General features: G+C 49.5%; 3 protein-coding genes across 5 annotated transcripts; 1 reads left to right on the forward strand and 2 right to left on the reverse strand.

The window, feature by feature from the left end:
* Nucleotides 1–287: 287 nt before the first annotated feature.
* LOC131269592 (uncharacterized) lies at nt 288–3,679 on the reverse strand. Its single transcript, XM_058272042.1, has 3 exons — nt 3,578–3,679; nt 2,065–2,208; nt 288–1,983 (listed from the first exon to the last, which is right to left on the reverse strand). The coding sequence occupies exons 2-3, from the start codon at nt 2,171–2,173 to the stop codon at nt 938–940; spliced, it is 1,155 nt and encodes a 384-aa protein (XP_058128025.1). The 5' UTR covers nt 2,174–2,208; nt 3,578–3,679; the 3' UTR covers nt 288–937.
* On the forward strand, nt 2,389–3,751 carry LOC131269597 (uncharacterized). The gene is made up of 4 exons (XM_058272049.1): nt 2,389–2,941; nt 3,017–3,167; nt 3,266–3,382; nt 3,624–3,751. Exons 1-4 carry the CDS (start codon nt 2,401–2,403, stop codon nt 3,739–3,741), a joined length of 927 nt encoding a protein of 308 aa, XP_058128032.1. The 5' UTR covers nt 2,389–2,400; the 3' UTR covers nt 3,742–3,751.
* Nucleotides 3,752–5,936: 2,185 nt separating this feature from the next.
* LOC131269583 (uncharacterized) lies at nt 5,937–24,897 on the reverse strand. 3 transcript variants are annotated; one of them, XM_058272031.1, is made up of 9 exons: nt 24,418–24,897; nt 21,742–23,073; nt 15,140–15,560; nt 12,462–12,574; nt 11,387–11,535; nt 11,039–11,318; nt 10,624–10,973; nt 10,391–10,547; nt 5,937–7,683 (listed from the first exon to the last, which is right to left on the reverse strand). In XM_058272031.1, exons 3-9 carry the CDS (start codon nt 15,207–15,209, stop codon nt 6,025–6,027), a joined length of 2,778 nt encoding a protein of 925 aa, XP_058128014.1. In that variant the 5' UTR covers nt 15,210–15,560; nt 21,742–23,073; nt 24,418–24,897; the 3' UTR covers nt 5,937–6,024. The 3 variants fall into 3 exon arrangements, with proteins under 3 accessions (XP_058128014.1, XP_058128013.1, XP_058128012.1); XM_058272030.1 differs by lacking the exon at nt 15,140–15,560 and having other exon boundaries at nt 21,742–22,496; nt 22,961–23,073; nt 24,418–24,896; XM_058272029.1 differs by lacking the exon at nt 15,140–15,560 and having other exon boundaries at nt 24,418–24,896.
* Nucleotides 24,898–25,498: the final 601 nt, after the last annotated feature.

Raw genomic sequence — 25,498 nt, forward strand, 5'->3', positions numbered from 1 at the left:
TAGGTTGGTTCTTGTTTGGCTTCGTCCTCGAACCTGACCTGAGTGCGACGGCGTCCCCCTCAGCGAGCGTCGCATCAAACGCTGGCCATTCCAACTGGTGCAGTTCCTTGTGGGGCGTTCCCATCCAGTTTTTCACTGCTCGAGAGGAATCGAGTGTGTCGTGCTCGGTTTTTTGGAAGGATCAGCCTGACTTTCGATCAGCAAATGAACCAGCTCGGTGAGCGATCATCTAGTCATCTATCAAACTGCACACACAGCAAAACACAACACTTTCGCCATCGTTTTCGTGTATTGCTCGAGGTTTTATTCGCTAAACTCGCTCATCGATTGGAATTCGAAAAGAGACATGAAAACAAACGTGTGGAAGGTAAGAGAAAGTGAAGTGCGGAGAAGCGTACGTATCCTCGTCAACCCCTAACGCTCCAATGCAATGTAATGTGTAGCTTCTGTGCGGAGGAACAGTTTCCGGAACTCCAGCGCAAATACCACCAGTGGTTGAAGACCGCAAACGTACCAATGACATATATACCCCGAAGGTACTCATGAGCTAGCGCTATAATCTAGTCGGAATCTGAACGTTATCTAGGGGTCTCTACCTACCTAAGCTCATTAGGCTCATTTGGTATGAAGCGGAAAGCTCAAGTATAGCTGGAATCGAAATCACCGTCAAGTGTTCCTACATTACTGCTAGCGAAGAGGTACTCTGTAAACGGACCTGTGGAATGTGAGCTCTGGAGCCACGTTTTGGGCTACTTTGCATTTGTGTGCATACAAAGCGAGATAGAGAGAGTAAGAGAGAGCCCCACCAGATGGGTGCGGTATAAAGATTGGATGCGATTGAAGCTACCAGAGATAGAAAGAATTAAAATCCTACGCGCGATCTGATATGGTTCGTCAAGATATGCGCCGTTTGTGGATCGGGTTGGTCGGGATCGCTTCACAGCACCTGGTTGGCGGTGCCGAGCGTCGGTGTCAGGTCCCCCGCAGTCGCCTTGCCCTTCTCGCCCTTCCGGCTCAGGTAGACGTTGAAGTAGAAGAAGTACTTCTGCTTCTCGCCGTCACTGCCGGATGTTGGTTGCATCAGCAGGTCCTTGGAGGTGTCGGAGCACGCCTTCACTACTACCTCGCACTTCTCCGGCCGCGGGCAGACGGGACAGGTGGCGGTGGCCGTGCCCTGGGCGGCCTGTGTTCCATCGTCCCCTCCGGAGTTGGTCTGTCGCTGTCGGCCGCTGTCACCATCGACGGGCTCGGAGCTGTGTCCGGTGGTGTGATGGGCGTTGCCGTGTCCAACGTCGTCGTTGTCGTTGTCATCGTCGTCGTCGTCGTCGTTGTCAGCGTCGTCGTTGGAGTCCTCGGTGTGGTCATGGTTGCGCCCGACACCGCCGGGACGGTCGTTGTCGACGTCCGGCAGCGGATGGCGCTGCTGCTCGTCCTCCGCGTGGATGGTGATGGCCTTGGACGGCGACGGTCGTCGCTGGCGGGCGCGACCCTCGGCCGAGCTGACACAGTTGAAGTAGATCGTCACCGGATACGCGTTCATGCGCGAACCGAAACTGATGTACGCCACCTCGATCGGCGTGCGCTCGTCCTCGACGACGAGGATCAGCGACTTCTGGAGTCCCGGTACGGTGACGGTGATGTGACCGGCGCGCGTGATCTGAATGCACAGCCGGAACTGCTCGCCCGGGAAGAAGTTGAAGTTGTGGCTGTGGTGCGCCGACATGCGCAGCGTCTCCCGGTAGATGACGGTGTAGACGTTGCTCACCCGCACCTCGTACGTTTGACCGTAGTCCGGGTGCTGGCGGGACCGGTTGCTCGCCGACAGCAGAATCGCCAGCTCCTCCTGCATGTTGTGCACCTGCACGAACAGCGTCAGATCGACCACATTCTGCTCCGACCGGTTGTTGCCAATCTGGTCGATGTCAAAGTACTCCTCGAACTGGCTGGTGGTCGTCGTGTGGTGATCACAGTTCTCACCGACTGCTGATGGAAAACGAAAAAGGACAGAAGAAATGTCACAAATTGGAACTCCACGATAGCCACACCTGAACTGGGAAGCCTTACCATGCGGGATGCTGGCGTCGGTCGATCCACTGTTCGCTCCGTGAAGTCCACTCAGCAGCGAAAGGCTGCTTAGGTACAGCAGTCCGAATAGGACGTGCAGCGATGGCATGACGTCCTAGGTTTACGCTAGGTAGCGATTGATCCCTGTTGAGACAGAGAGAGAGACGCGAATTGTTGAACCATTACTTCCTTGCTAGTTCTTATCCGTTGTCCCCGTTGTTGCAGATGCCTGAGGTGACGTGTAACCTGCGGTCCAGGGCAGTAAGCTTACTGTCGCTCCTTACCGCACTGGTTCTGCTGTGCTACGGCCCACTTCCGGTGCGAGGGCACGGCCGCATGATGGAGCCGCCGGCGCGAAACGCCATGTGGCGCTTCGGTTTCCCCAATCCCGTCAACTACAACGACAACGAGCTGTTCTGCGGCGGGTACGCGGTGCAGTGGGAGCAGAACCAGGGCAACTGTGGCGTGTGCGGCGACGCGTACCACCTGCGTACACCCCGGCCGCACGAGGCGGGCGGCGAGTACGGCAAGGGCATCGTGTCGCGCCGCTACGTCGCCGGGCAGGAGGTGGACGTCGAGATCGAGCTGACCGCCAACCATATGGGCCGGTTCGAGCTGTACCTCTGCCCGAACAACAATCCGCGCGCCGACGCCACGCAGGAGTGCTTCGACCGCTACCCGCTGTACCTGTCCGGCACCAAGGAGGTGCGCTTCTTCATTCCGCCCGACTCGAAGAAGAAGGACGTGTTCCGGTACCGGGTGCAGCTGCCGCTGTACGTGAGCTGCACCCAGTGCGTCCTCCAGTGGACGTACTTCACCGGCAACATGTGGGGACGGTGCGACAACGGTACCGAGTCGGTCGGCTGCGGCAGACCAGGTAAGTCGGCACCCCGTGCAGTGCAGGCCTAAGGTGCTATGGTACGCTCATCCTTCACCTTCACTCGCCACCTAGAAACCTTCCGCAACTGTGCGGACATCAGCATCGTGTCCAACACCGGCGGTGGCCGACCGCCACTGTTCGTCGGCAACAACAACCCGTTCCTGCTGTACTACCGCGACTTCCGCGACCCCAAGCCCGACAACGTCTACCCGCTGATTATTCGGTAAGCCACACACACACACACACACAACCCGCACCGGTTCACTCGCTTCCATCTTACCGTCCCCGGTGTTTATTGTCTTCCGGTCGTTCCCCCAACAGCGATCAGGTGTGTCTGCCAACCGCGACCTACCGCAGCTTCATCGGGATGGAGGAATGGTGCCAGAACAACTGCCTACGCTATCCACCGAACTGTCCGGAGTCGGTCTGTCACTGCCCGTAAGTAGCAATCGCCCCGAACTCCCCGCCCGATGTTGCCCGGGCCCATTTTGACCAAGTCCTCACACCGTCACCACAAAGGAACTCCGTTTCCGGCTTCCCGTCCTCTGCCTCACACTCACTCTTGATTTATCACTCTCTTTCTCTCTCTCTCTCTCTCTCTCCCTCTCTGGTAATGGTATTATTTTGACGTACCTTGGTTTGCTGTTTGTTTTTGTATCCACCTGCCGGGGCGAACCAGACAAACGTGCGAAGCGATCGGCGAGCTGCAGGGTCGCGAGGGAGCCGACGTGTACTGCCTGGACCAGTGTCTCAACTACAAGTCGTCCTGCCCAGCCGACAGATGTCGCTGCTACTGAGCATTCCCATCCTGTGCGTGTATCCTTTGCGTGTGCTTGTGTATGTGTGTGTATTGTGTGTGTTTCTGTGTGTGTGAGTGTACGTGTGAATGTGTCTGTCGCCTTTACGCCAATGTATTAACGAGAGGAACGCAACACCCCGAAGTCGAAGGACTAACTCTAGGAAAGGCAAGGACGAGGTTGTTGCAGTATTGCCGCAAAAGCGCCTCTTCCTGTGTGTGGGTGTTTATGTGTGTGTGTGTGTGTGTGTGTGTGTGTATGCGGCTCTATGCGGCAAACATCACCGCACCAAGCCAGGGCACGGACGGAAAGGGGTCAGTGTTTTGTGAGTGTCCTCTTGCTTTTGTTTTTTTTTTTTTTTGTACTCCAGTTTTTGACAGCGAATCACGTTCACGTTCACCGTCGGTGAAGCCCTTTGCTCTCTCTCTCTCTCTCTCTCTCTCTCTCTCTCTCTCTCTCTCTCTCTCTCTTCCTGCCCTTTTTCTTTCTTTCCATCTCTCTCTCTCTCTCTCTCTCTCTCTGCTATGTCTTTCTCTCTTTACCCCTTTTTCTGATCTATATTAAAAGTCTCTTCAGTCTCTTTAAACTTTCCTACCGTAATGCAGCCGTGTCCTTGTGTGCTAAGTAGAAAGGACTAGACATTCTTGCCCTCCCCTCCTCCCTCAAGCACATGCTTCAGTACCGCGGACCAGTCGATGGTGTTGTTTTTCTTCCCCACCCATTTCACCCCCAAAGACGGTGTTGCGGATTTCCGCACAACTGGGTTTGGGCTGCAAGGACGAAAGGGATGAAGAATACAACCGAAAATCGGCATTCGCTTCCTGCGGCATAATTGTGCGCCAGCGGTAATTTGATTTGAGCTCTATATTTTTTTTTACACGACAAAAGTAGTTTTCACGTAGTTCACGAGAAGAGAGATGAACGGAAAAATAAACAAAAACAATGGTCCTATGAAGGTTCGCAAGTTTAGTGTGTCATTTTGTAATAAGGTTTGTAATAATATTCACCATTCGCGTATCGACGTATCTACAGTTATGATAAAAGCATTATCAAGAAGAGGAAACTGGGGCGAAAGGTAGATTCCGATTGATTGCGCGGTATACAGGAAAAAAGAAGAGCAATTCAAATTACATCCGAAGAAACATCTGTAACACTGTGAACTAAAACAAAAAAAAAATTACTACGATCAAGATGAACTACGTTATGTTCATTAAAAATAAGTTTGTAGAAAGTAATTTCCAATTTTGCACCTGGTTTGAAACTATTTTAATTACTAAATAACTTTTTCTTTACGTACACTGTCCTGTTCTCAAAGTTATGAAGGAATGACATACCTAACCTTTATGTTTTTAAATTATTCCTAGTTAATAACCACGGCGATCTTTAACAAAACAAACAAGTTTAATGCGTCACATTTAGAGGTAACTGGAATATGGCCACCAACCGAATTGAAAAGGTATGAAATTTGTTGTCTAGTATTGTCAATAGAATAAAATTTGCCTCCAATGTGCGAACGAGGAGAAGACCTTCTGACAACCCACGGGTGAGTGTATGTGAAGTCGGAATTATAAGTATTTCCAGGTCTTCTTCTTCTTCTTTCGCTATGCGAGTCGGGGTATATCCTCCTACGCTAAGTCGAACGTTTGTTCCCTTACTCGTAATCAGAGGCGTACCGACTCTGTCCGAACTCCTATAAAGAGGCTCGTCCTTTAGGACCAGCTATAATAGCCATATGTCCACCCACCGTCCACGGGAGGGATAATTCCTTCCGTTGTCAGGACACAAAAACCTCGTGGTCCGCTTGATTGACTCAAACAGCACGAGATGTGCGGCAGCTAGGATTTGTCTGACCTGAGCTCCAGCTCGGCGTGACCACGCGGTCGTGCCCTAAGCTAACCCTACTTTTCAGCTAACCACTTCAGGAAAACTTGTGCACTGCTAACATCCGCTCTGATGCACTACCGAACTGGAACTGTACATCCAGGTCAGTTACGGACGCGCAGGATGAGCGAGTTAAAAGGAGATGATTAGTGCTTCACGGTATTTCAAAATCAATACTCTTGCGCGGGTCAGTTACAGCGCCATAGGTTTTCGTTCTTGCGAGTTCCAAAATAGACGGCTTTGCTAGAGCGTTAACATCTTCGTCGGTTGTTGTAATGATGCGTCATCAAGCTCAAAGAAGTGTGTAATGTAAAACCATCGGCACACTGGAGGATTCATGCTTTACGAACGAAGGTTTTGGGGATTTTATTTGCATTGCTGTCGCGAGCTTAGTTAGTGTTGCTAGTAGTTGTGATGCTGCTGCTGCCGGGTCTGCTGTCTTCGTGTGTTGTATGGCTGACAGGTGTCGGCCCGGCGCAGGACCTCCGCGTAGGACAGGTCGAGCTTCTGCAGCTTGTGCAGGTGCTGCGAGGCGGTGGACGGCTTGAACTCGACCACCAGGTCGTCGCCACCGCCTCCGCCTCCGCCGCCGACCGCCGCGGCCGTCGCGTCCCCATCAGCGGCGAGCTCGGCGTACCGGTTGTGGGACGTGGCGAGGTCAGCGATCGCGTGCCGCTGCTGCTTGTCGCGCGATTTCGAGGTGCGGCTGCGCGTCCGACCGCCCTTCGCCCCGACGGGCGTCGCTGACGTTGGCGTGTGGGGGGGCGGTGCCCCGGATGAGCCGCGGCTGCGATTGTAGACCGTCATCGAGTTGCCGTTCCATTCGGCGCCCGTCGGCGTCGTCGCGTCCGTGTCCGGGTTCCACGGGCGGAACGAGGGCCGATGCTTGCGACCGCTCGACGACGGCGGCCTGGGCGGCGTCGCGGCGGCTCCGGACTGCGGCGTGCCGGGCTCGCGGTGGCTACGGCGGCGCGACTTCCGCTTGCCTACCGTCACCGAGATGTACTCCAGCGGCTGCTGCTTGTACGGTATCAGGACGCGGCCGTCCGGAAGGACATGTTGCTGTTGCTGCTGCTGTTGCTGCTCGAGCGGCGGCCGGTTCTCCTCCTCTCCCATGTAGCCACGGCTGGCGGCAGCGGCGGCGCACTTGGCCTGCCGCGCGATACGCCGCCGCTCCGACTTGGTGATGCACTCCGACATCGCCAGCGATTGCTCGCTCACGGCGGACGATGAGATGAAGCTGACCGTGTCGTCGTCCTGCTCCTGCTCCTGGTCCGGGAAGCCGCCCGGTGGTTCCTCGTTAGCCGGCGTGACCGGCGGTACGCTCGTCGCGGCCGGCTTACCCGCGCCCACCAGCGGTTTGGCGTCGTCCAGCAGCGGCAGCTGGTCGCCCTCGTCCCGGTTCTCGGCCGCTTTCTTCAGCACGCTGAAGATCTCCCGGAAGAGCTCACGGTGCGACGGGCTGAAGCGGAACCGCGAGTCGATCGCACTCGGATCCTCGTAGATGCTGAAGCGCCAGTCCTTGCCGTCCGCGATCGTGCACAGGAAGTTCTTCGGGCTCTCGTCGGTCTGCGTCGCCTTGTTGCTCACCTCGTCCGAGTAGCCCGAGCTGGCCGTCTCCGCTTCCGAGTACTCCGAGCCGCCCACGGCCCGCGCGCCCACCGTTGACTGACCGCCCGTCCGGTTGTCCGATCCTTCCATCGCATCGGCACCGCCCGCTCTACCGTCTCCGCCCGCACGCGACACCACCGTCGGCGGGTTGAACTCGATCATGTAGCGCGGCTGGTGCGGCTGCTGCTCGTCCTGCTGCTGCAGTCCGGCTGCTCCTCCCTCGACCACCGGCGGTAGCAGCTGCTGCGGTTGGCAGCTGTCGACCGGCGTGTTGTTGCCGGAGCCGGCCACCACCGCCATCGTCGCGCCCTGTGACGCCTTACGCATCATCGGCTGCCGGTGCACCTCCAGCAGCGCCTCGTACTTCTCCACCAGCTCCCGGTACGGGTTCGTCGGCCCGGCGCAGTCACTCAGCGACAGATCCAAGCTGTCCGGTTTCGGTGGCGCTATCTACAAGCCATGGACGGCGTGGAAAGAGAAAACGACAGATCAGATTTCACATTATCCGCATTCACCCATATCGTTCCTACTCGTTTCTTTTCCGACTCGATCGTCCGATCGCTCCTTCGTCAGTCTGTTCAACAAAAGAAACTAAAACAGTCTAGTTTTTGATAGCTATAGCAAGAAACTAAATCCGATATCATAATCGTTTCTTAAGTGGTTTCAAATAAAAACAAAACAGTATAAAACCAGCGAGAACACACCTGAAGAGTGTATTTATAACAGAGAAAGTATCTATAACAATTCAAATCAAAACAACTTTTAGCTCCTTTCAGGTAATTATTAAATTAAAAAAAAACATCTTCACAATCTATTACTAAAATTATCGCTTTCTTTTAAGTATGGAAATCGCTTTTGGAAACTCACATCGAACGACTTGAGGGAGGCCCTTTCATGATCTACAATTTTGCCAAACAATACCCGGACGCAACACTCTAACACTTGACTTTGTGCCTTGACAAAGGCGTTAAAAATGTTGAGGACGAAATGTTTGAAAGTAAAATAAAAACCCTGTTGAACAGACAGTGCATCTATTTCATCTATTGCCTTGAGGGTTTCGTTCTGCTACACACATTTGCCCACGTCTGCAGTTGTTGTTATTACAAACTAGATAGATACAGAAACGCTCAGCTCGTCCGCCAGCCAAGCCGGACGATATCCGTTGGTTTCGTTGGGGGTGTTATTTGCGGGTATTTACGCACTCCACGCTTAGAATTACAACTACAAACTACACATTGAATATAATATTAATCATACAACTAAGGTACACTTAAGGGCAGGGGTGGATGCAACGGGATGGGAGGTGGTGGAGGTGGTGGTAGTGGATTAATTACGCATGTTCAAATCTACAGATACGTACAGGAATGTTAAAAGGATTATCCTTAGCCTACGAAAAAGGGGCCTTATTCCGATTGTCACGTCGAGCATCATTTTAAATTAAGATTTTAAATGGAGATTGTTGTAAGATCCGGTAGTTGAGTCGAAACAGCAGGTCAATAGTTGCTATCGAACGACTCTCCAAGATGGTTGAGTGTGTAGTAATGGCTTCTTATCAAACCCATAATTGGTTTTGGATTGGATTTGAGTGAAATTCAGAATAAGGCCTGTTTGCTCCCTAATTTGTGTTTTAAGTGTAAGTTAAAAGAACGGTGCTCTCTTTCCGCTTCTTGGAGTATAATACAATTTATTGTTAAAAAAAAAGACACTATCTGTTTCCTTCCGCTCATCGATTGAATGTTACAGCTGCCCCCTCTCCCCTCTTTTGGGTTGAAATGCAAACTAGGTCGAGGATGGAACGTATAAAACATATTAAAAACTACCGCTAACGAGCGCTTCCTGCCCTGGTCGGTGTAACAATTTGGCTCCGTTTTGTTTTTCTCGCGTTCTTCTTTTTTGTCAAATCGATTGTACACTTGGGGGGCCAGCTTGTAACATCATCGCGTTCCCGTTCAATTTTTACTATCTCCTACCGGGTTTGCCATGGGTTTGTTTTAAGCAAATCGAACGAAAGGAGAAGAAAACTCAAACAACTATAAATTAGTAAATGGCCATCCTAGTTTTGCACAAATAGTTGCTCCGAACGTGTGTTTGTGAGTGTGTGTGTTTGTGTCTATATATATACGTTAGGGTGTGTGTGTGGGTGTGTGTTAGTTACTCGTTCCCTTCCCCCTGGGGGGAATACACATCCGGCAAGCGGGCTTTTTTTTCCGCCAAGGATTTCATGCGGAGCAGGAGTGTTCGCCCAAACGTATTTACAGGCAGTTCAGCTGCTCGTACGTCGGGACGCTTATCAGCTGGTGGATGAGAAGCGCGGGCCGGTGAAAGAAATTTAGTATTCGCTTGAGGATGGTGAACTTGCGCAGCACGAGCAGCCACAGTTCGAGCAAGAGCCTAACTAGATTAACGGGCAGTTCATGCAGATATTTGGACGAGTGTGCACATATTGAACAAGACTTGGCCTAGAATTGAAACAAACGAGAAAATAAGAAACAAAACAAAAAAACAAGAAAACAAACAAACCAAGAACGAGAAAGAAAAAAGAAAGAACAGTGTAAGATGGCACACACACACGCACACACGCACACGCACACGCATCGGAAGGAAGAAAATCAGACGAAACACGAACCGTGCCTTCTTCCGGCAAAAAGGTACAACCACACGCACAGACACGCACAAACAAACACAAGCACGCGTAATTTTCCCTGCCTAAATGGACCTCTTTTCCCGGGATCCGGGAGTCCCCTCAAACCCCTCTTTCTCTGTTCAGTCTTTGTGCTTTGGGCAAGCAAACTTTGGTGGAGGTGCGCGAACACGAGGTGCAATAGGAGAACAGTTCCAACATTCCAGCTCGCTATCCGACTAACTTTACAGGGACAGCGTGTATAAATGGTGTTGGTTAGGGAAAGGGCGGTAGATTAAGTGGAAAATTAGGGGGTGGAGACAGGATAGAGTGCCAGCAAAGGGAAAAGTTTACAAGCCACAGTGTGGCTACTTATATCTTACATGTTGAAGAGTTTTTGGTTAGGTTATAGGTACAATATACAACAGAGGCAGAGGCAAAGGTTAGTAGCACGAGCACCCCGAGTTGGTGAAGGGGACGTAGTACCAAAGCGTATATCCTATCCCCCCCCGCTTGTCGGCAGGTCGGGTAATGTACCTCGAGAGTGACGGAGGAGCAGTACATCCGCGGCGTTTCCGTGTTGTTGATCAGCTCGAGCAGGCTCGTGTCGTCGTCCTCCGTGCCGGTGATGATCGAGTCGGTGTCGGGTTGATCGTCGAATCCGCGCATGCAGCGAGTGCAAACCTGCCCTTGGCTGCAATTGGACCGAGAAGAGAAATGAGTTGCATTCTGTCTGTGTGCCGAGTGGTGGGGGTGTGAAGTGAGTGTACCGGAATTCGGCCAACACCGACAGCTCGTCGTGCACCGACTTCATGTCCTCGGCCGTGTTCGCGTGCACCAGCTTCGACTGCAGCAGCTGGTTTTCCTGCGCGATCGACGCCAGCTGCTCCTCCAGCTCGCCCACCTTGCTCTGCTCGGACAGCAGACACCGTTGCGTCTGCTGGAGCTCCTGCGCCATGCGCAGCATCTCCTCGCTCTCCTCGCACATGTGATACTCGTCCACCGCTGCGTCCACCGGTGCGTCCTCCGCGCTTCCGCCACCACCGGTCGGATGGTGCGCCTCCTCCGGTCCGTTGGCCGCTGGTTTCGACTTTGGGGTGGATACGTTTGGCTTTTGACACTGCAAAGGGACAAACAAAACGGTGTAGTCGGTGCGGGGGAAACTTCCCGGTCGGTCGGTATTACAGATTCGGTCGCTTGTCTACTGTCCGGCCCATCCCCGTGGCCGCCCTGAGTCGGGGAGGTGGCGGTGTTGGAGGTGTTGGCATGAACGGTGCTGCATTTGGCGTCCTTCGATGGTGGGGTGACCAGGCTGAAGGTCAACTGGGGCACCGGCGGCTGCGCACCGGCTAGCCTCTCCGTTTGCTTGCTCCGCCGTTCCGCCTCCACCTGGCGCCGGGCATCCTCGAGCGATCGACTCAGTTCCTCTACTTTGGTTTCTAAGCTCTCAATATTACAACACAGCCTGCAAAGTAAACCCAAACGCACTCTGTTAGCGACACGCCAGACACGCCTCTTTCCGCCGGACATTACTGTTTCACATGTTTCTTCTCCGCCTGATAGTCGAGCGCTAGCTTGTACTTGTCCCGCTCGAGGTCCTGGATGCTCACTTCCAGCTGCTCGTAGATTTTCATCCGCGAATCGTTCACCTCGCGCAGGGCGGCATTCTGTTTGGTGAGGTACTGCAATGGAAAAGGGGACGGGGATCAATCTTGGTTTCCACCTTCAATGTTAAAAGTCACCTAAAGGCACCTGGTTTAATCTTGATTCAGTTTCATTTATGATTTTTTTTTCAGTCATCTAACTCAAACGAGGAATTAAATTCCTGTCAACATTTCTTGAGACAATTTGTTTGCTATCGAACTTTTAGTTTTTCCGCTTTTCATAGCCCGCTAGGGTGGTTTGGAAAATAGTTTATTAAGTAAACAAACCTTCGTCGTAACATTGGCTCATCTACATCTCTACTTCTGTTACTCTAATTACGTCAAAAGTGTATGATGGTGTTTATTTTTCCAGCTAATCGAAATATTTGTTCATTTGAGTCCGTGTTGAGTGAATCTATTTTAGATAAATCAACGATAGACCTTGTTAAACTAAAAATTTTAAAAATCCCCTGATATAACTTTATTTGATGCAAAACTATTTAGTGCTCAGAAGCTTCAATTTGAGATCGTATTTTTTTCTCCACTTTCTTCTTCCTTCAATTCGTTCATGGCCTACATTAATTCCCAGGCTGCGCTATTTCTATCTACGAGGGCGTGATGTTTATCTTCACCTGCCTTTAACGCTCTCAAACGCTTAATATTAATTTAACCTATTACTCCATTAGTGTCTATTTTAACACAGCTAAAAGCTCTATCTTCTAAGCATGGGAAACCTATTTTTTTCTACACTGGCAACGAGAAATTTGAGCATAGTTTGGTCTTCTCTTTTTTCAAACCCAATTTAACTTCCTTTCAAAGGTGTTTACTCTGAATGGTTACAATTTTAATTAACAGGTCGAAGAAAGAATGACTCGATTGTTTTTAAAACGTAACTTTGAATGTTTAAAAAAAGCAATAATATTGTTGCCCCGTCGATATCCAAACACGAAGGCGACTCTGCTTACCTCTATCTCCTGTACATGATCGTCGATGACGTTCTGGTGGTGCTTCAGGCTCGCCTCGAGCTCCTTGTTGCGCTCCAGGAGCGTTTTTCCCAGTTCCGCCGCGAGCTGCAGGTCTGCGCATCGGAAGAAACAACCAGAAACATTAGTCCGCGACTCGAGCGAGCCCTTACTTCCCGTTGCGCAGCACGCAGCCAGCACCGTTCTACAGCGTGCAGGAGGAGTGCGTGGATATCTTGGTGCGTGCTTTAGGTTGGAATGTCTGATGTCGAGCACGTGCACGCCATCCTAAATCCTGCCGGGATTTAGCCCTGGAGGCCCTTCTTTCCGGCGTACGCTCATGCAAATTGGGGAGAACAACCACAAAACAAAAAAACCACTCCACAAAAACGGAAGCAAAAACATTCTACCGAGGAGTAACACATACGAAGGGAGATGCAACATGCAAGCAATGACATGAGAAATCGAAAATAACGCAGCTGGTGTGCAATCGTAATCTGCAAACACATCGACTATCACCCACAGTTACTTCCGAAAGTGTTGGTACAACATGTTTGACGCGTAATATCTTAGCCAATGTTAATCAGTGCGTTGTTATTCCAAAAGTTTCATGTTCTCGGTGTTCTTTCAACCTCTGAAAACAATTGGTTTAAACCGTTTCTTCCGTATGTTAGTAGTCAAGGATGACGTTTGAAACTGCTACCATGCCAAAAGATGTTTCGTTCGATTATGATTTCATCTATAAAAAGTGAAGAAGTAATGGACTGTGTCGCAACAAGATTAAACGACCGTTTCCAGCACTTAACAGGCACCGATCGCGAGACTTAATCAAGGCAAACCATGATTACCTTGAACCTTGAACTCGGCCGATTTGGCGAGTCAAAATTGAGTAGTCATTTTTTTGGCCTTTTTTAATAAATGATTATAAAAAAACACTAGACATCCGTAAAACCAACCCAAACGATTTAAGGAGGGAACCCAGTTCCGTACCCTGTACACTGTAAGAGAGCTTAACGACCGTCTTTGGTCATGCCTGCCCATTAAGGGCTTAGAAGACTTTTAAGGACACCCAAACATGTATGGCAATACAATAAATGAACGGTGTAGACCATACACTCACTGTAACTTTAAGCGATATTCCTTAGATTGGAAGGTTTATTGGCGAATGAGATCCATGAAAAGATAATGCAGGTACTAAAGGAGTCTTCTCCTTCATTTCCAACCATTCACCGATGGGTTTTGAAGTTTAAGCGTGGTCGTACAAGCGTAGAAGACGACCGACGGATCAGGACGTTGAAAAAGTGCATCAACTCCATTGAAAACATTGGAAAAATGCAGGATATAGTTTTGGAAGATCGACGAACGACTGTGGAACAACAACATCTTACATGGGCCAACTTGGCATATGTTGGCTGAGGTTTTGGGGTTCAGAAAACTGACAATGCAACAAAAACATGTTCGTATGCGGGTTTCTGAGCAACATTTGGGGCGATTTCGAAAGAACAAAAGCGGTTTTTTGCGCCGATTCAACACTATGGATGAGGGTTGGATCTATCATCACGATCCTGAACGAAAACAAGAGTCCAAGGAATGTAGTGTCAACCAGGCTCGTCGTATTCGGAGCGAAGAAGGTGTTAGCGTCAGTTTATTGGTATTAAAAAGGGGATTTTGTTGATGGATTTTCTTCGAACTGGTAAAACAATCTACTCTGAATATTATTGTAACCTTCTGGACCAGTTAAATGGTAAAGTTCGTGAAAAACAATCAGTGAATTGGGCTACGAATTGTTGCAACATCCATCCTATTAGCCTGATTTAGCTCCCACTGACTTCTGGCTGTTTTCACACCTCAAAAAATTCCTTTGTTTTTTTTAAAGCACTTTTCAACAAACGAGGAGGTTGTGGCCGTCCTAGAGGAGTATTTTGCGGGCCTGCCATTGCTCTTCTGGGAGACTATACTGAGCAGTAAAAATCATAACCTCCAAAAGAAAGCTGTATTTTCATTTCCGCTGTCAAAACTTATTGGCTAACCTAGTACATCTTTTGTTTCTAAAATCGCTCTTTCAGGGCAGTATTGGATGCAAACGAACGGTTCAGACACCTCGCACCGGGCGGAATTGGGAATCGTACGGTGTACGACCACTTTCGCGAGCCGCTGTACCTTATGGTGGCGCAACCCGCCGCTTGTGCGCACGAGAGCAATGGCGATTTTGTTGTTGTTGTTTCGTTTCTAGCACACGGATGCGCAAGGTGGCGACGAAGAAAAAAGTAGCACCCTCTTTTAACGTTCGGGGGGGGGGGGGGGTTAAAAATGATAAAATAAATGAGCATCTAACAAGCATGCAACCCTCCGATCCCGATGTGTGACCCGCGAAATAATTAGCACAAAAAAAAAACGATACGCCTGTACGTGTGCGCTGGCTGTGTTTAGCGTGCGTTGTGTATGTGTGTGTGTAAGTGTGTGTGTGTGTGTGTATATGGATGGACACGTTTCCGGCGCCGGGGGTTAAACAAAAAACAACTAAAAAGGGTGCTGATAAATGATCGGTTTGGCGGTGCTGATGCTAATGAAGCCTAATACACTAAGGATACACACATAGCCTCCCCGTCCCCCCCGTCTTCCTCAGCATGCACCAACACACACACACACACACAAACGCACAGACAGGCGGGCAGACTTACCGTCCAGCATGTACTGGGAGCTTTCGTCGACGAGATGGTCCTCGAAGACGTCGCTCGTGGCGCCGCTCATTGTGACGGCGAGACGCTTCTTTTTCGCTAGTCCCTGCTACCTTTTACTTCCTCTTCTTCTCCTTCTTCTTGCCTCCTCCTTTTTTTGCTGCCCAGCTGGCGGGGGGGGGCGCTTTACTTCAAAACTGCGGAGTGTGTGTGTGTCTTGTGCGGGGTTTCGATGAGGTGGTTTTGTTTTCGTTTTGTTTTGGAGCCGCTTTGCTTGACGCACACGTACGTTTGCCTTATCCTTCGGATGGCCTTGAGCTGTCTTCTTCTTCTTCTTCTCCTTCTTCTACACCGAACTCCTCCAGCTCCGGTTGGGGCAGGGGTTCGCAGACCGAGCCCTCTCTTCACGCGTCACTGCGTCGTCCTGGCGACACACACGAACGAGAGGAAGTAAGCAAAACGAACACCGATAAGGACGACGGTTTTTTGTGAAATTTTTCTATCCCCACCCCGCTCGTCCTCCCCCCCGCACTTTGACTTTTGAAAAGTTAGCGAGCAAGTGTCAAACCCGGGTGGAAGGAGAAATCAAGCAAAAATCATCGGTTTTTCGTCTTTTCGTTTCGTTTTGCCTTTGCTGGTCGCCTATCAGGAGCATGTGCAGTGGCGCTTAAAGGCGTATGTGTTTCTCACCCTCCTGTAGCCCGCGGAACGGGGCAGGATTCGGAGCGGACTTCCGCCTGGTTGCTTGAAGGAGTCAGTGCACCGCAACCCGCTAGGGGAGTTGGGACTGGGGCTTGGGGGAGAGGTTGGTGAGGCTTGGGTTGATGGTTGGTAGCCGCCGGATCGGTCGGTCGGTCGGTCGGAACACTCGCTGGGGCTCCAACGGCGAACCGACTGCAGCATCCAGGCCCGGTGTCAAGGCCCTTTCAACTTCGTCACACACATACGCACGCACCCACGCACATACGCACACAACGACACACACACACGCACCAGCGATGCACCAGCGATGCAATCGGTTTCACACCGAAAATAAAACCGAACCAGAGGCGAGAGAGCCTTTTAAAAAAGCGAAGAGGCACCAAGGGCTGCTTCTGCCGCACTGACCCGATACCGATGACTGGCTGACAGCGATGGCAACAACAAACGAGACACACTAGCGTGTGTGTGAATGTGGCGCACGCGTGTGCCTATTGGTTTGTGTGGCGTACGGCCGTTGGTCACGCATGCCCACTAGTGCACACTGCACAGTGGTGGCTCACCCGGAGGGGTCGTCTCTTGCTATGTCACACAGTATTCGCTGGTATTTAGATAGAAGGCTAACACCTTTCGAAGCAACAACATCTAATTCAAATTTGAGGCATGTTTGAGTCGCCCACTGTTGCACCTTAATTTACAATTGTCTTTCTATTTTCTTTTTAGCTCATAATGTCATCATCGAACAAAAAAGCACGACGTAGCGGTAACGTGAGAAAATACCACGCTTAACACTAGAATACATTGCTTTGGAACCCCGCCCAAAATGCTTTAGTCAACAAATATACTTAAAAGTAACAGTTAACGGATTTGAAAAATGTTCAAAAATAATGAAGTTATTGCGTTTTAAAAATATTGGGTCCAAATGACTCCTAAAAAGCATTCTAGGGATAGTCAAGTTGGCTCTCGGAACTAGTAGAACAACACAATGTGGCATATTTGTTTAAGGTGTAGCTTTGGATTTTAAGAAAAGCCTCTTTTTTTGTAAAAATATTCAGCCGTTTTCGAGATATTAAAATCGAAAACTGCGTTGAGGTCAAAATGACCCCTATTTGAGGACGGAATCTCGAGTCTGAGGACCTTTCCACACAAGCAAAACATCTTGGCGTCGACTCAAAGCACTTTATACACGATTGCAGGTGAACAAGAAGATACAACTTTATTTAGGTATTTAAACTAGTTAACTTCTTATTACTCTTTTTACCAACATCCGATGAAATTACTATATATTTCAAATTTTTTTTAGATATTTGTACATGTTGTAGATGTTGGTAAAAATGTCACCATAGACCTTTATAAGGAACAGAGATATTAAAGATTGTTTTTTTTTAATTTCAAACCAAAAAAACCCGCCGTCAGAGCCACTGTGCACGACTCACCGGGCGACGATATCGAATCCCAAAACCCTCTGATTTTCGATACCCAGCGGGAAAGGGGGTGATTAACCGTCCAGTGCGCAGCCGATGCGTACATTCACATTGAAAAAAAAAAACAAAAACATAAAAACGATACAACCAAGGGTGAAAGCCCTGCGCCGTGTGTCATATGATCTGCCAAAAATGGCTCGAGCCGGGAAGAGCCCATCGATTCTTTCTCCAAAGTCGACGACACCAACACACCAGCGTTGCCGGTTGGCATCAGCTGTAGCCCGCGCATCGCCAGGCGACATATTGCCTATATAGCAACACAGAAAACTTTTAAGGGATTGAATCACCCCTGTGTCCATCGGAAATCGAACGACTAAGGTAGGGAGAAAGCGAGGTTCTGTTACAAAAACCCACGTAAAGCAACCGGAGGGAAATGCGTCGCCGGTTTGGGCGGAAAACTCCTGCCATTCCAAGCAGGAGGGTTAGGACGAGGGTTTGTCCAACGGAAGGAGTGGGAAGGAAGGGAGGATTCGGTCTTACATAGCCCTGTAGGGGTACAACTAATGCGCCATACGAAACCCCTGGATGAATCTGTTGTCTTTCCTGCGAAAAAGCATATATCCATTTGAATAATGAATAATCATATAGAGCAGGGGTCGGCAAAGTCCGGCCCGCCAAGAAGATTGAAATTATTTAACAAGGCCTTCAATACCAGGTACTTCCTCGTGTACTTTTTAGATTTTTTTTCCATCGTAATTACATTGTTAAACGTTTTAAAATATTCTACGCCAGCGCCAATAACTCGTTTACTAAAGTAAGAATGAACATGTTTGAAATTTCAAATATTTTATACTAATTTCTTATGTGACTTTGCTATGTAGAAACTTGATACTCCATTCAGAAGGGTTTAAGATTTAATATTAAATCATCGTTGAAATAATTCAGGCCGCACTTTCGGGTTCTTTTTCATCATTTGACTCTTTTTAGGAAATGTGGTGCCAACCCCTGATAAAGAGTTAACTTTATGTACTCAATCCAAATATCTCTGTGATCTCGAGAAAACATGTCTTGAAATGTCTGTTAAACTCTACATGAAGCACGGACACCAAGCAAAATTCGGTAAAAGTGAGGAATAATGCGTGATTCTAACTCATAAAAAGAGATATTTAATATAGCTGTGTAGGGTATGGTCAGATTACTCATAGAAAATAAGTTAAAGCCTACAAAACCCCCTCTGGTAAATCCTCACATCGGTTGCGCCTTTGCCACTCGCCGTTTCGCTTCCCGGAATCGATGTCGCACCGTATGGGAATAAGAAAAATCATACAGAATACTCGACTGAGTACGAGGTGTTAGCGGTCGTCTCGCTGTATTGCTGACGCTATAACCGTGTGACGTCGGGTTTGGATTTCGCTTGCCTCCCCTGCTCTCGGGTGCCACGAGGGCAACCTCCATATCCCCTTATCGAGCGCCGGTACGGACTTTACCAGTCTCCGACGCCAGCAGCCTTTGACCCTCGCAGTGGTCGCCTACTTCTACAACGCCCGGTGCAAAAACGCGAATTTAATCGCGAACGGCCTTTGCATCCAAGATCGAGATAATGGGTATCCGATTAGATTGTGGGGCCACGCCAGGCTAATTGCACCATGATTGCAGGTCACACTCACTCCATTCGGTTGCCTAGCGAGGCTAAGATATTGCGCCTGATGTCACTGATTGATTGGATCGGAGACGTGGGCCCTCCTGGGCGAAGGGGAGTGGAAGTACTCTGAGGGGCTGGTCAACGGTGGCAGATTAACAGTCTCGGCAGCCGATTATCGGAACTCCCAGGCGATACCAGACGGATATAGACGTATAGCAGAAATTTTGGGGAAACCGGGAATCGTGCTACATCCGCCAAAAAACTTTAAACTCTCGCCACGATCTTCGTCATAGGTTTCCGTTGGTCTCCGCAGAGGTGCCAACATGATGTCACTTCTTTCCACTTCTTCGGACTCTTGCTGAACGGTGCCTGCTGTCGGACAGGGGTACAACATTTGCCTATTTTGCATTTCAAACACGTCGGCCACTTGCGATGATGGCATTTATTTGGGCAGCGATGATTTCAGCCAACAACCCTACGCCAGTGACATAAGCTCGCCCGCATTCTACGCCAGAGAGAAGGTTCACAGCTAGCTTTATGCAATCGGTTACGGGCAAATGTTTACCACTGCATGCTTTTTTTCCCATAAACGAACTTTGCTGTTGTGCGCAAACACTCACCCTCCAAGGCGGCCAAGGTGCGTCGGGTTCTTTTATCGTTGGTGACACCGACCCCGCACGGGCGACTTGAACTTTGCAGAAGAGTTAGGCGGTGAAAAGTGGTTTTGCAAATTGACCGTGCAAGCCTCAACAGTATTGTCCAAACTAGAGTTGTGTAATTCCGACTCAGAACTGCTTCGTTTTCCCGATTGATGAAACTTTTAACGAGAGATTCGTGAACCCCAAATATTCTTTTATGTTTAAAAAATAGAAACGTTCGAATCCCAAAAGATTCATGAATCAATCTGAATAAATCTTAGGAGAAAGGTTCGTATGAAATAAAGATTAATTAGGCACAACACTAGTCCAAATTTGTTTTGCGTCTTGAACGCTTTCCAAACACTCGCTTACCGGGATTGCTCCTAAAGCAGTTTTATTTTAAACTTCCCTGAATCATATCTGAGACAGTTTTCCACATATTTCCTTTTTGCTTTTCCATGCATGTTTTGTAAAAATGCTAGAATTGTTATTACTACAAAATTAGGCATTGTTCTCTTTGATAATGCAACCCATAAATAATGGCTTGGAAAAAGAGTGAACAGTTGATACACTTGCTATACATTTTTTAAAGTTTCAAATGTGCTTACACTACACATTAAAATTGTCGTTTTATTATTGTTATTGATTGTTAATATGTAATAAAAGATGGCATAGTCCCGAGATGAGCGGGAAAAACGTTACCGCTACCCACTGGCAGTGCGTTTTTCTTTTCCAATGAAAGCTAATTGTCCTGTAGCAGTGCCAGGTAGTTTAAACTGACAGGTTGTGGTCTCATAGGTCCAAGGATATTCCGTATATTCATAGAGCCATTCCATGGTTCCAAAACCGCCATGGTTTGGGGCGGGGGTTTACTAAAAATACCTAAAACGGTCAAGTCAACGCGCTAAATTCTCTTATGTTTTTTATACAGCACGTCGAAAAGACAAACATAGAAAAAATATAAGAGAAGGTTTAAGCATCCTTTAACACTGCTTATTAGGTCTATAAGTACGCTACATAGTTGATTCAAAAATACGCATTCAAAAAGCAGGAAAGGTCATATATTAACGACAAAAGGTGTAAGCATTTTAGATCCTGACGGAAACTCGTTCCGAAACAGGCAAACAGTGATAAAAATGTTCAACTACCGGAGCGCCGGTGATGGTTATGATCGTATCCGAGTAGTTCTCAGGTGCCCACCCACGGAGAATGTCACCTGGGTGTTGGGTTCGCTTCCGTAACAATGGAAAGGATAACGGGGCCTGCACCGGAAAATGGGTAACCTAAAACCCCGCTGCAGCGCGTCTTATCGGATGTAGGCTTATGACACGCACTGGTTCGGTGTCCATGCCCGTGCGACTCGGAAGTGCTCGTCTCCATCATTTTTCAACTCGCAACGGGCTCGTGCAACACGTGCAGCAGTGAACCGTGTAAATCAAGGTTCCTTTCCGCCGCTCGTCAAAGCGCATACAAACTGCGCTCCAAACGGGGCGCAAACGCGTCAAAAAATGTAAAATCGCCCGTGCGAACAGTGAGTTTTATTTACGTAGACATCGCATTCGAATTAGTATTACGTCACATTCGCATTCAGGGTGTGCGACAACAACACATATTTGTTGTTGACATTCAGCAATTTCTTCTACATTTTATTCTATCGCATTTTTTCGTTGAATATCGAATATAATTGCAATCAACTATCATAATCAGGAGAATGTTTGGAGTGGACTTTGGAAAAGATCATTTTGACAGCTAGAAGCGTTACATGTAACGTGTCTAGGTTTCGCGCTCAATGTAAACCTCCCCCTGCAGTGGGGTGGTATGTTTTTAGCTCTATTTAAATGATATCATAACGCTCGCGACAAGGTTGATGCGTCCGTTCCAGTGGAGGCTACTGAAATGTTACACCAATGTCAAACAGGCTTGTCGCTTGTTTTGTGATCTGTCCCCGTCCCCGTAATTTCCCGCCGTAAAACCGTATCCATGACCTCAGCGAGTGTCGGGGCCCATTTCGGAAGTACATCCACGTTCGAGTGAAGGGAAACGCACAGCCCTCCGGTGAAGATCCCAACGAGACCGCGCAGATGGCGAAGGACATCCACACACGCACATACATACATACACATGTACACGCACTTTTCCCGGGCTTGGCTTGGCGGAAAACAAGGAGCAGCTTCCTTCACTTCCTTTGCTTCGTCAACTTACCTTGAGTGTTCCACTTGCGGCAGTCCTTCTTCGTGAGCAGCGACCATTCGAAGGTGAGGTCGCTGTTCGATGACATGTTGGGGCGGGCTGATGGTGGTGGTGGTGGTGTTCGGGGGCCGGGTCCAACCGACTGTCATTTGTTGATCTGAGGTGCAGTTTTCGGGGGCAGGCTCAGGGGGTTTCCCCGGGCGGGCGGATTGGGTGGACTCTTGGGCTGGCGGTGTTTTTGTTTTTCCCGTTTTCTTCCGACGTGTTTTCGCGTATCGCGGGCGCGAAAACACCTTTCGCTTTTTTAAACCCCCTTGCCCGTTGTTGTTGTTTTGCGAACCGAGCGGTCTCTCCGACTTGCCCGGCGTGGACACCGACAAACGACAACGTTGACCAGGGACGGTCCGTTTTGGGGGGAGACTAGAAAACGCGCTTGAAACTAGAGGATTTTTTTTTTTTACAAAAAGAAACGACACTTGTGCACCTCTCCCTCTATCTCGCCAGCTTTTCTTTTTGCTGCTTTTGCTTACAAACTGTTTCTTTTTTTTCCTAACTAAAAATGTTCCGTTGCGATAACTATCGGATTTTTCTCGATCGGTTCAATTTAAATACGCGTTTAAAACATACCGCACGGTAAAAAAACGTTTATCTAGGACGTGCGTGGTAGACGTCTTTTGTCAATCGGGAATTTCGGTTTTTTTTTTGTAAAAAAAATGGTCTAAAAACAAACTTAGCGAAAACGAAACAACACCATTCCGGGACGCGAACTGAACGGATTCACACACGAACAAAACAAACAAAAAAAAAATGAGGGAGGAAAAGGGTGGTTAAAACATACGTGAACTAATGTAGCGAAATAGTTCCGATTGAGGCGTCTAGTGTAGTGTCGCTCGGGGTCTTAGCCCTCTGCTGCGCGCTGATTGAGCTCTTCTGTGGGCTACAAGCGGGGTCCTTGTTTTTGCCTGATCTTCCGTGCATGTACGACACTGTGTTTTCCCCCCGACCACAACACGCTGATTACTGCGAATCGCTCATTGACGGACAACGGCGAAGTGGCCGTCCAGGGGCCGCTCGCGGTGGGGGAAGAAACTTTGCACAAAGTATTGAGGGAAAAAAAAACAACAACAACAAGGAGCACACACACGTCGAAGCGCTGCCCCGTTCAGCTTCGCAAATGTCGGCCCACGCGGGGTTTGGTGGTCACGCCACGGAAGCAGTGTGCGCGGCTTACTTCAGCAGCTCCGGCACCGGCCTTGAGATGAAGTAATCATGATTCGTCAATTTGTCCGCCGCTGTGCGCTGGTTTCTCCCGCAGGCCGGATCGGTGCTGGCTCCGCTGGTTGGCTGTGTGATTTGATAGATGGATGAAGAAATATCGATGATAGGGCATTGATAGTAGCGAGCGAACGAACGAAACGCGACGCTACGGTTGGGAAACGGCCAGCAGCGACGGATGGACAGACGACATGGGCACCCCCAAAACAGCGGCGTGCCACGACGCGTCTACGGATGATGGCGCAGGTGAAAGCGAACAGTGTGCCGAGGGGCGGGGTGAGACGGTGACGGTACGTGGTGTCGCTGTCGTGGTGTGGCGACACGGTGGCTGTAAAGATCTCTTCGCAAGCGAGTCCGATATGGCCGCCGTTCGTCCGGTGGAAAGGTCATCCGTTCCACCTATACCACGACAAGGGCAGATGCCGACATCGATGACAGGCAGCCACGGACCGGGCCCGATCTCGGCCCCATCAGCTGCAAATCGTTCGTAGTGGTACTTCGATCACGTCGCTACGCTTGCGCTTTTCTTACTTTCGGTTTTTGGATGTTATAAATTCGCTTTATCGAACGATCCCAAGCCGCCAAGCTAGACGGACGGACGCGACACGGCGACCATTTGCCAACAATATTGCATTTTCCTTCTCCCTGGCATTTTCCCCTCCTCCACCAAGCGGTGGAGCGCGCTGGCAATCCGGTCCGTCACCTTTCACGCGCCGTGCAAGATGCAGTTCATTGCTTCCGAAAATTCACCCGCCGGGGCTTTCTCCTTTCTTTCCACCACACCGGCACGGGGTGTCCGGGTGCGGAATGGCGGAAAAGGGAAGCGGGGGGGCTACCGAATTTGATAGCTACAATGCAAGAGAAAAATACAACCTGATCCGGCACCTATCATCTATCGGACGAAGGCTCTACACCTTCCCTTGTGCTGCACTCGTTTAAATCTCCATATTCCGCTTGATCCATTCGCTTTCTCGCTTTGTTGCGTTCCCTTACCCTTTGGTTACTTGCTCTCTCTCTCTCTCACTCTCACTCTTACACACTCTTTCTTTCGCCATCTCACGTTGTGCCATTAGCTTTTTTCCTTTTCTCTCTCTCTCTTCTCTTTCTCACACACACACTCTCTCTTTCTCTCTCTCTACCTGCCTACCATTCTTTCTCAACCTTAATCGCTACAAACGCTGCAGGAATCCAGCACTAGTTTCTGCATATTTGATTTGCTCGTTCCCTTTTTGTTTCGCACATGAATTGGTTCATTGATGCCGAGGAATGCACTGGCACGGTCGGGTGGCTGGGTTGGAAGCGGTTTGTATCGACGTGACTACCTATTTCGTGGCACTGGCGCCGTGCTGCGTACGCTTCCGCGCTGCTGGCCGTTTTTAAAAATGGGGAATTTGCGAAGGTGCTTGTACTCACAGCATTCGATCACGCGCAGACGACAACTGCTTACTATACTGACCGCGCAGACCGAGAGGCACAAGTGAACCCGACTAGAACCGTGTGCGCACACTTGCGATCTGCATCCGTTCTCACGCGCTCTCCCTCTCTCTCTCTCTCACGACCACAACCGCACGATAGCGCAGGATAAAGTGCCCATGAAGGGCTTTTAAGTAGGGCTGCCCCGGGGCAAGGGCGACGGTTTCCGGCGAAGCTTTTTTTTGGGGTTGAGCGGTACTTGCGGTTGATGCTGTTGGTCCTTTGGCTGGATTGGCACACTGTATGCACAATAAACGTACACTGCGCGCGACTACACACCCCCACACCGATCGCGCCCTCGAACACAACACGGACCAAACACCAAAATGCACACACAGCTTTGACAGCTCCCTACGGAGCGCCTGCAGTTTCCAGTCTGTCAATTCACGCTGTGCGGCGAGACCACGGTGCTGGGTGCGCTACTTCTTGGCGCTTTTTGGAAACGCCAGCCTGAGACTGTTGGGGGGCTTTTCCATAGCTTTTGCGATAGACGATCGCTGCCGTTCGTTCGCTCCCTCTCTCTCTCTCTCTTTCTCTCTCTCACACATCGACACCACCACGCGCACTTGATCGTCGGTTCTTCGCTCTCGTGATCTCGCGTCCCCAACAAACTGCGAGGAATGTGTACAAAGTTAAAAACTATTTTCCAAACGCGCCCGCAAGCGACATTCCAACGAAAAGCGTACCGCACTAAGCGGGATATCAAAATGGAAAATGTTTGATCGTTTCTTAAAATCATAAAACTAACACCGAATAGACACCCGGAGGGTCTAGATGCGGGCGCCGCACGATCTCAGTTCAGGTGAATTCGTTGCTTTCGTTGATTTAGCTCGTTCTCTCGCGCTTTCCAAGCTTTTCCTCTCCTTATTTTGCTTCATCTCTCGCGTCGAGCCGCACCCCGCACGTTTTAGGCACATTGGCCAGCTTGCGACAAACTAATGGGGTAAAAGACAATGTAAAATATTGCTTAGTTCAATCAAATTTATGTATGCACTTTACCCCTATTGAGATAAATTATAAA

This window comes from Anopheles coustani, chromosome X, assembly GCF_943734705.1.
Source record: "Anopheles coustani chromosome X, idAnoCousDA_361_x.2, whole genome shotgun sequence".
Lineage (NCBI taxonomy): Eukaryota > Metazoa > Arthropoda > Insecta > Diptera > Culicidae > Anopheles > Anopheles coustani.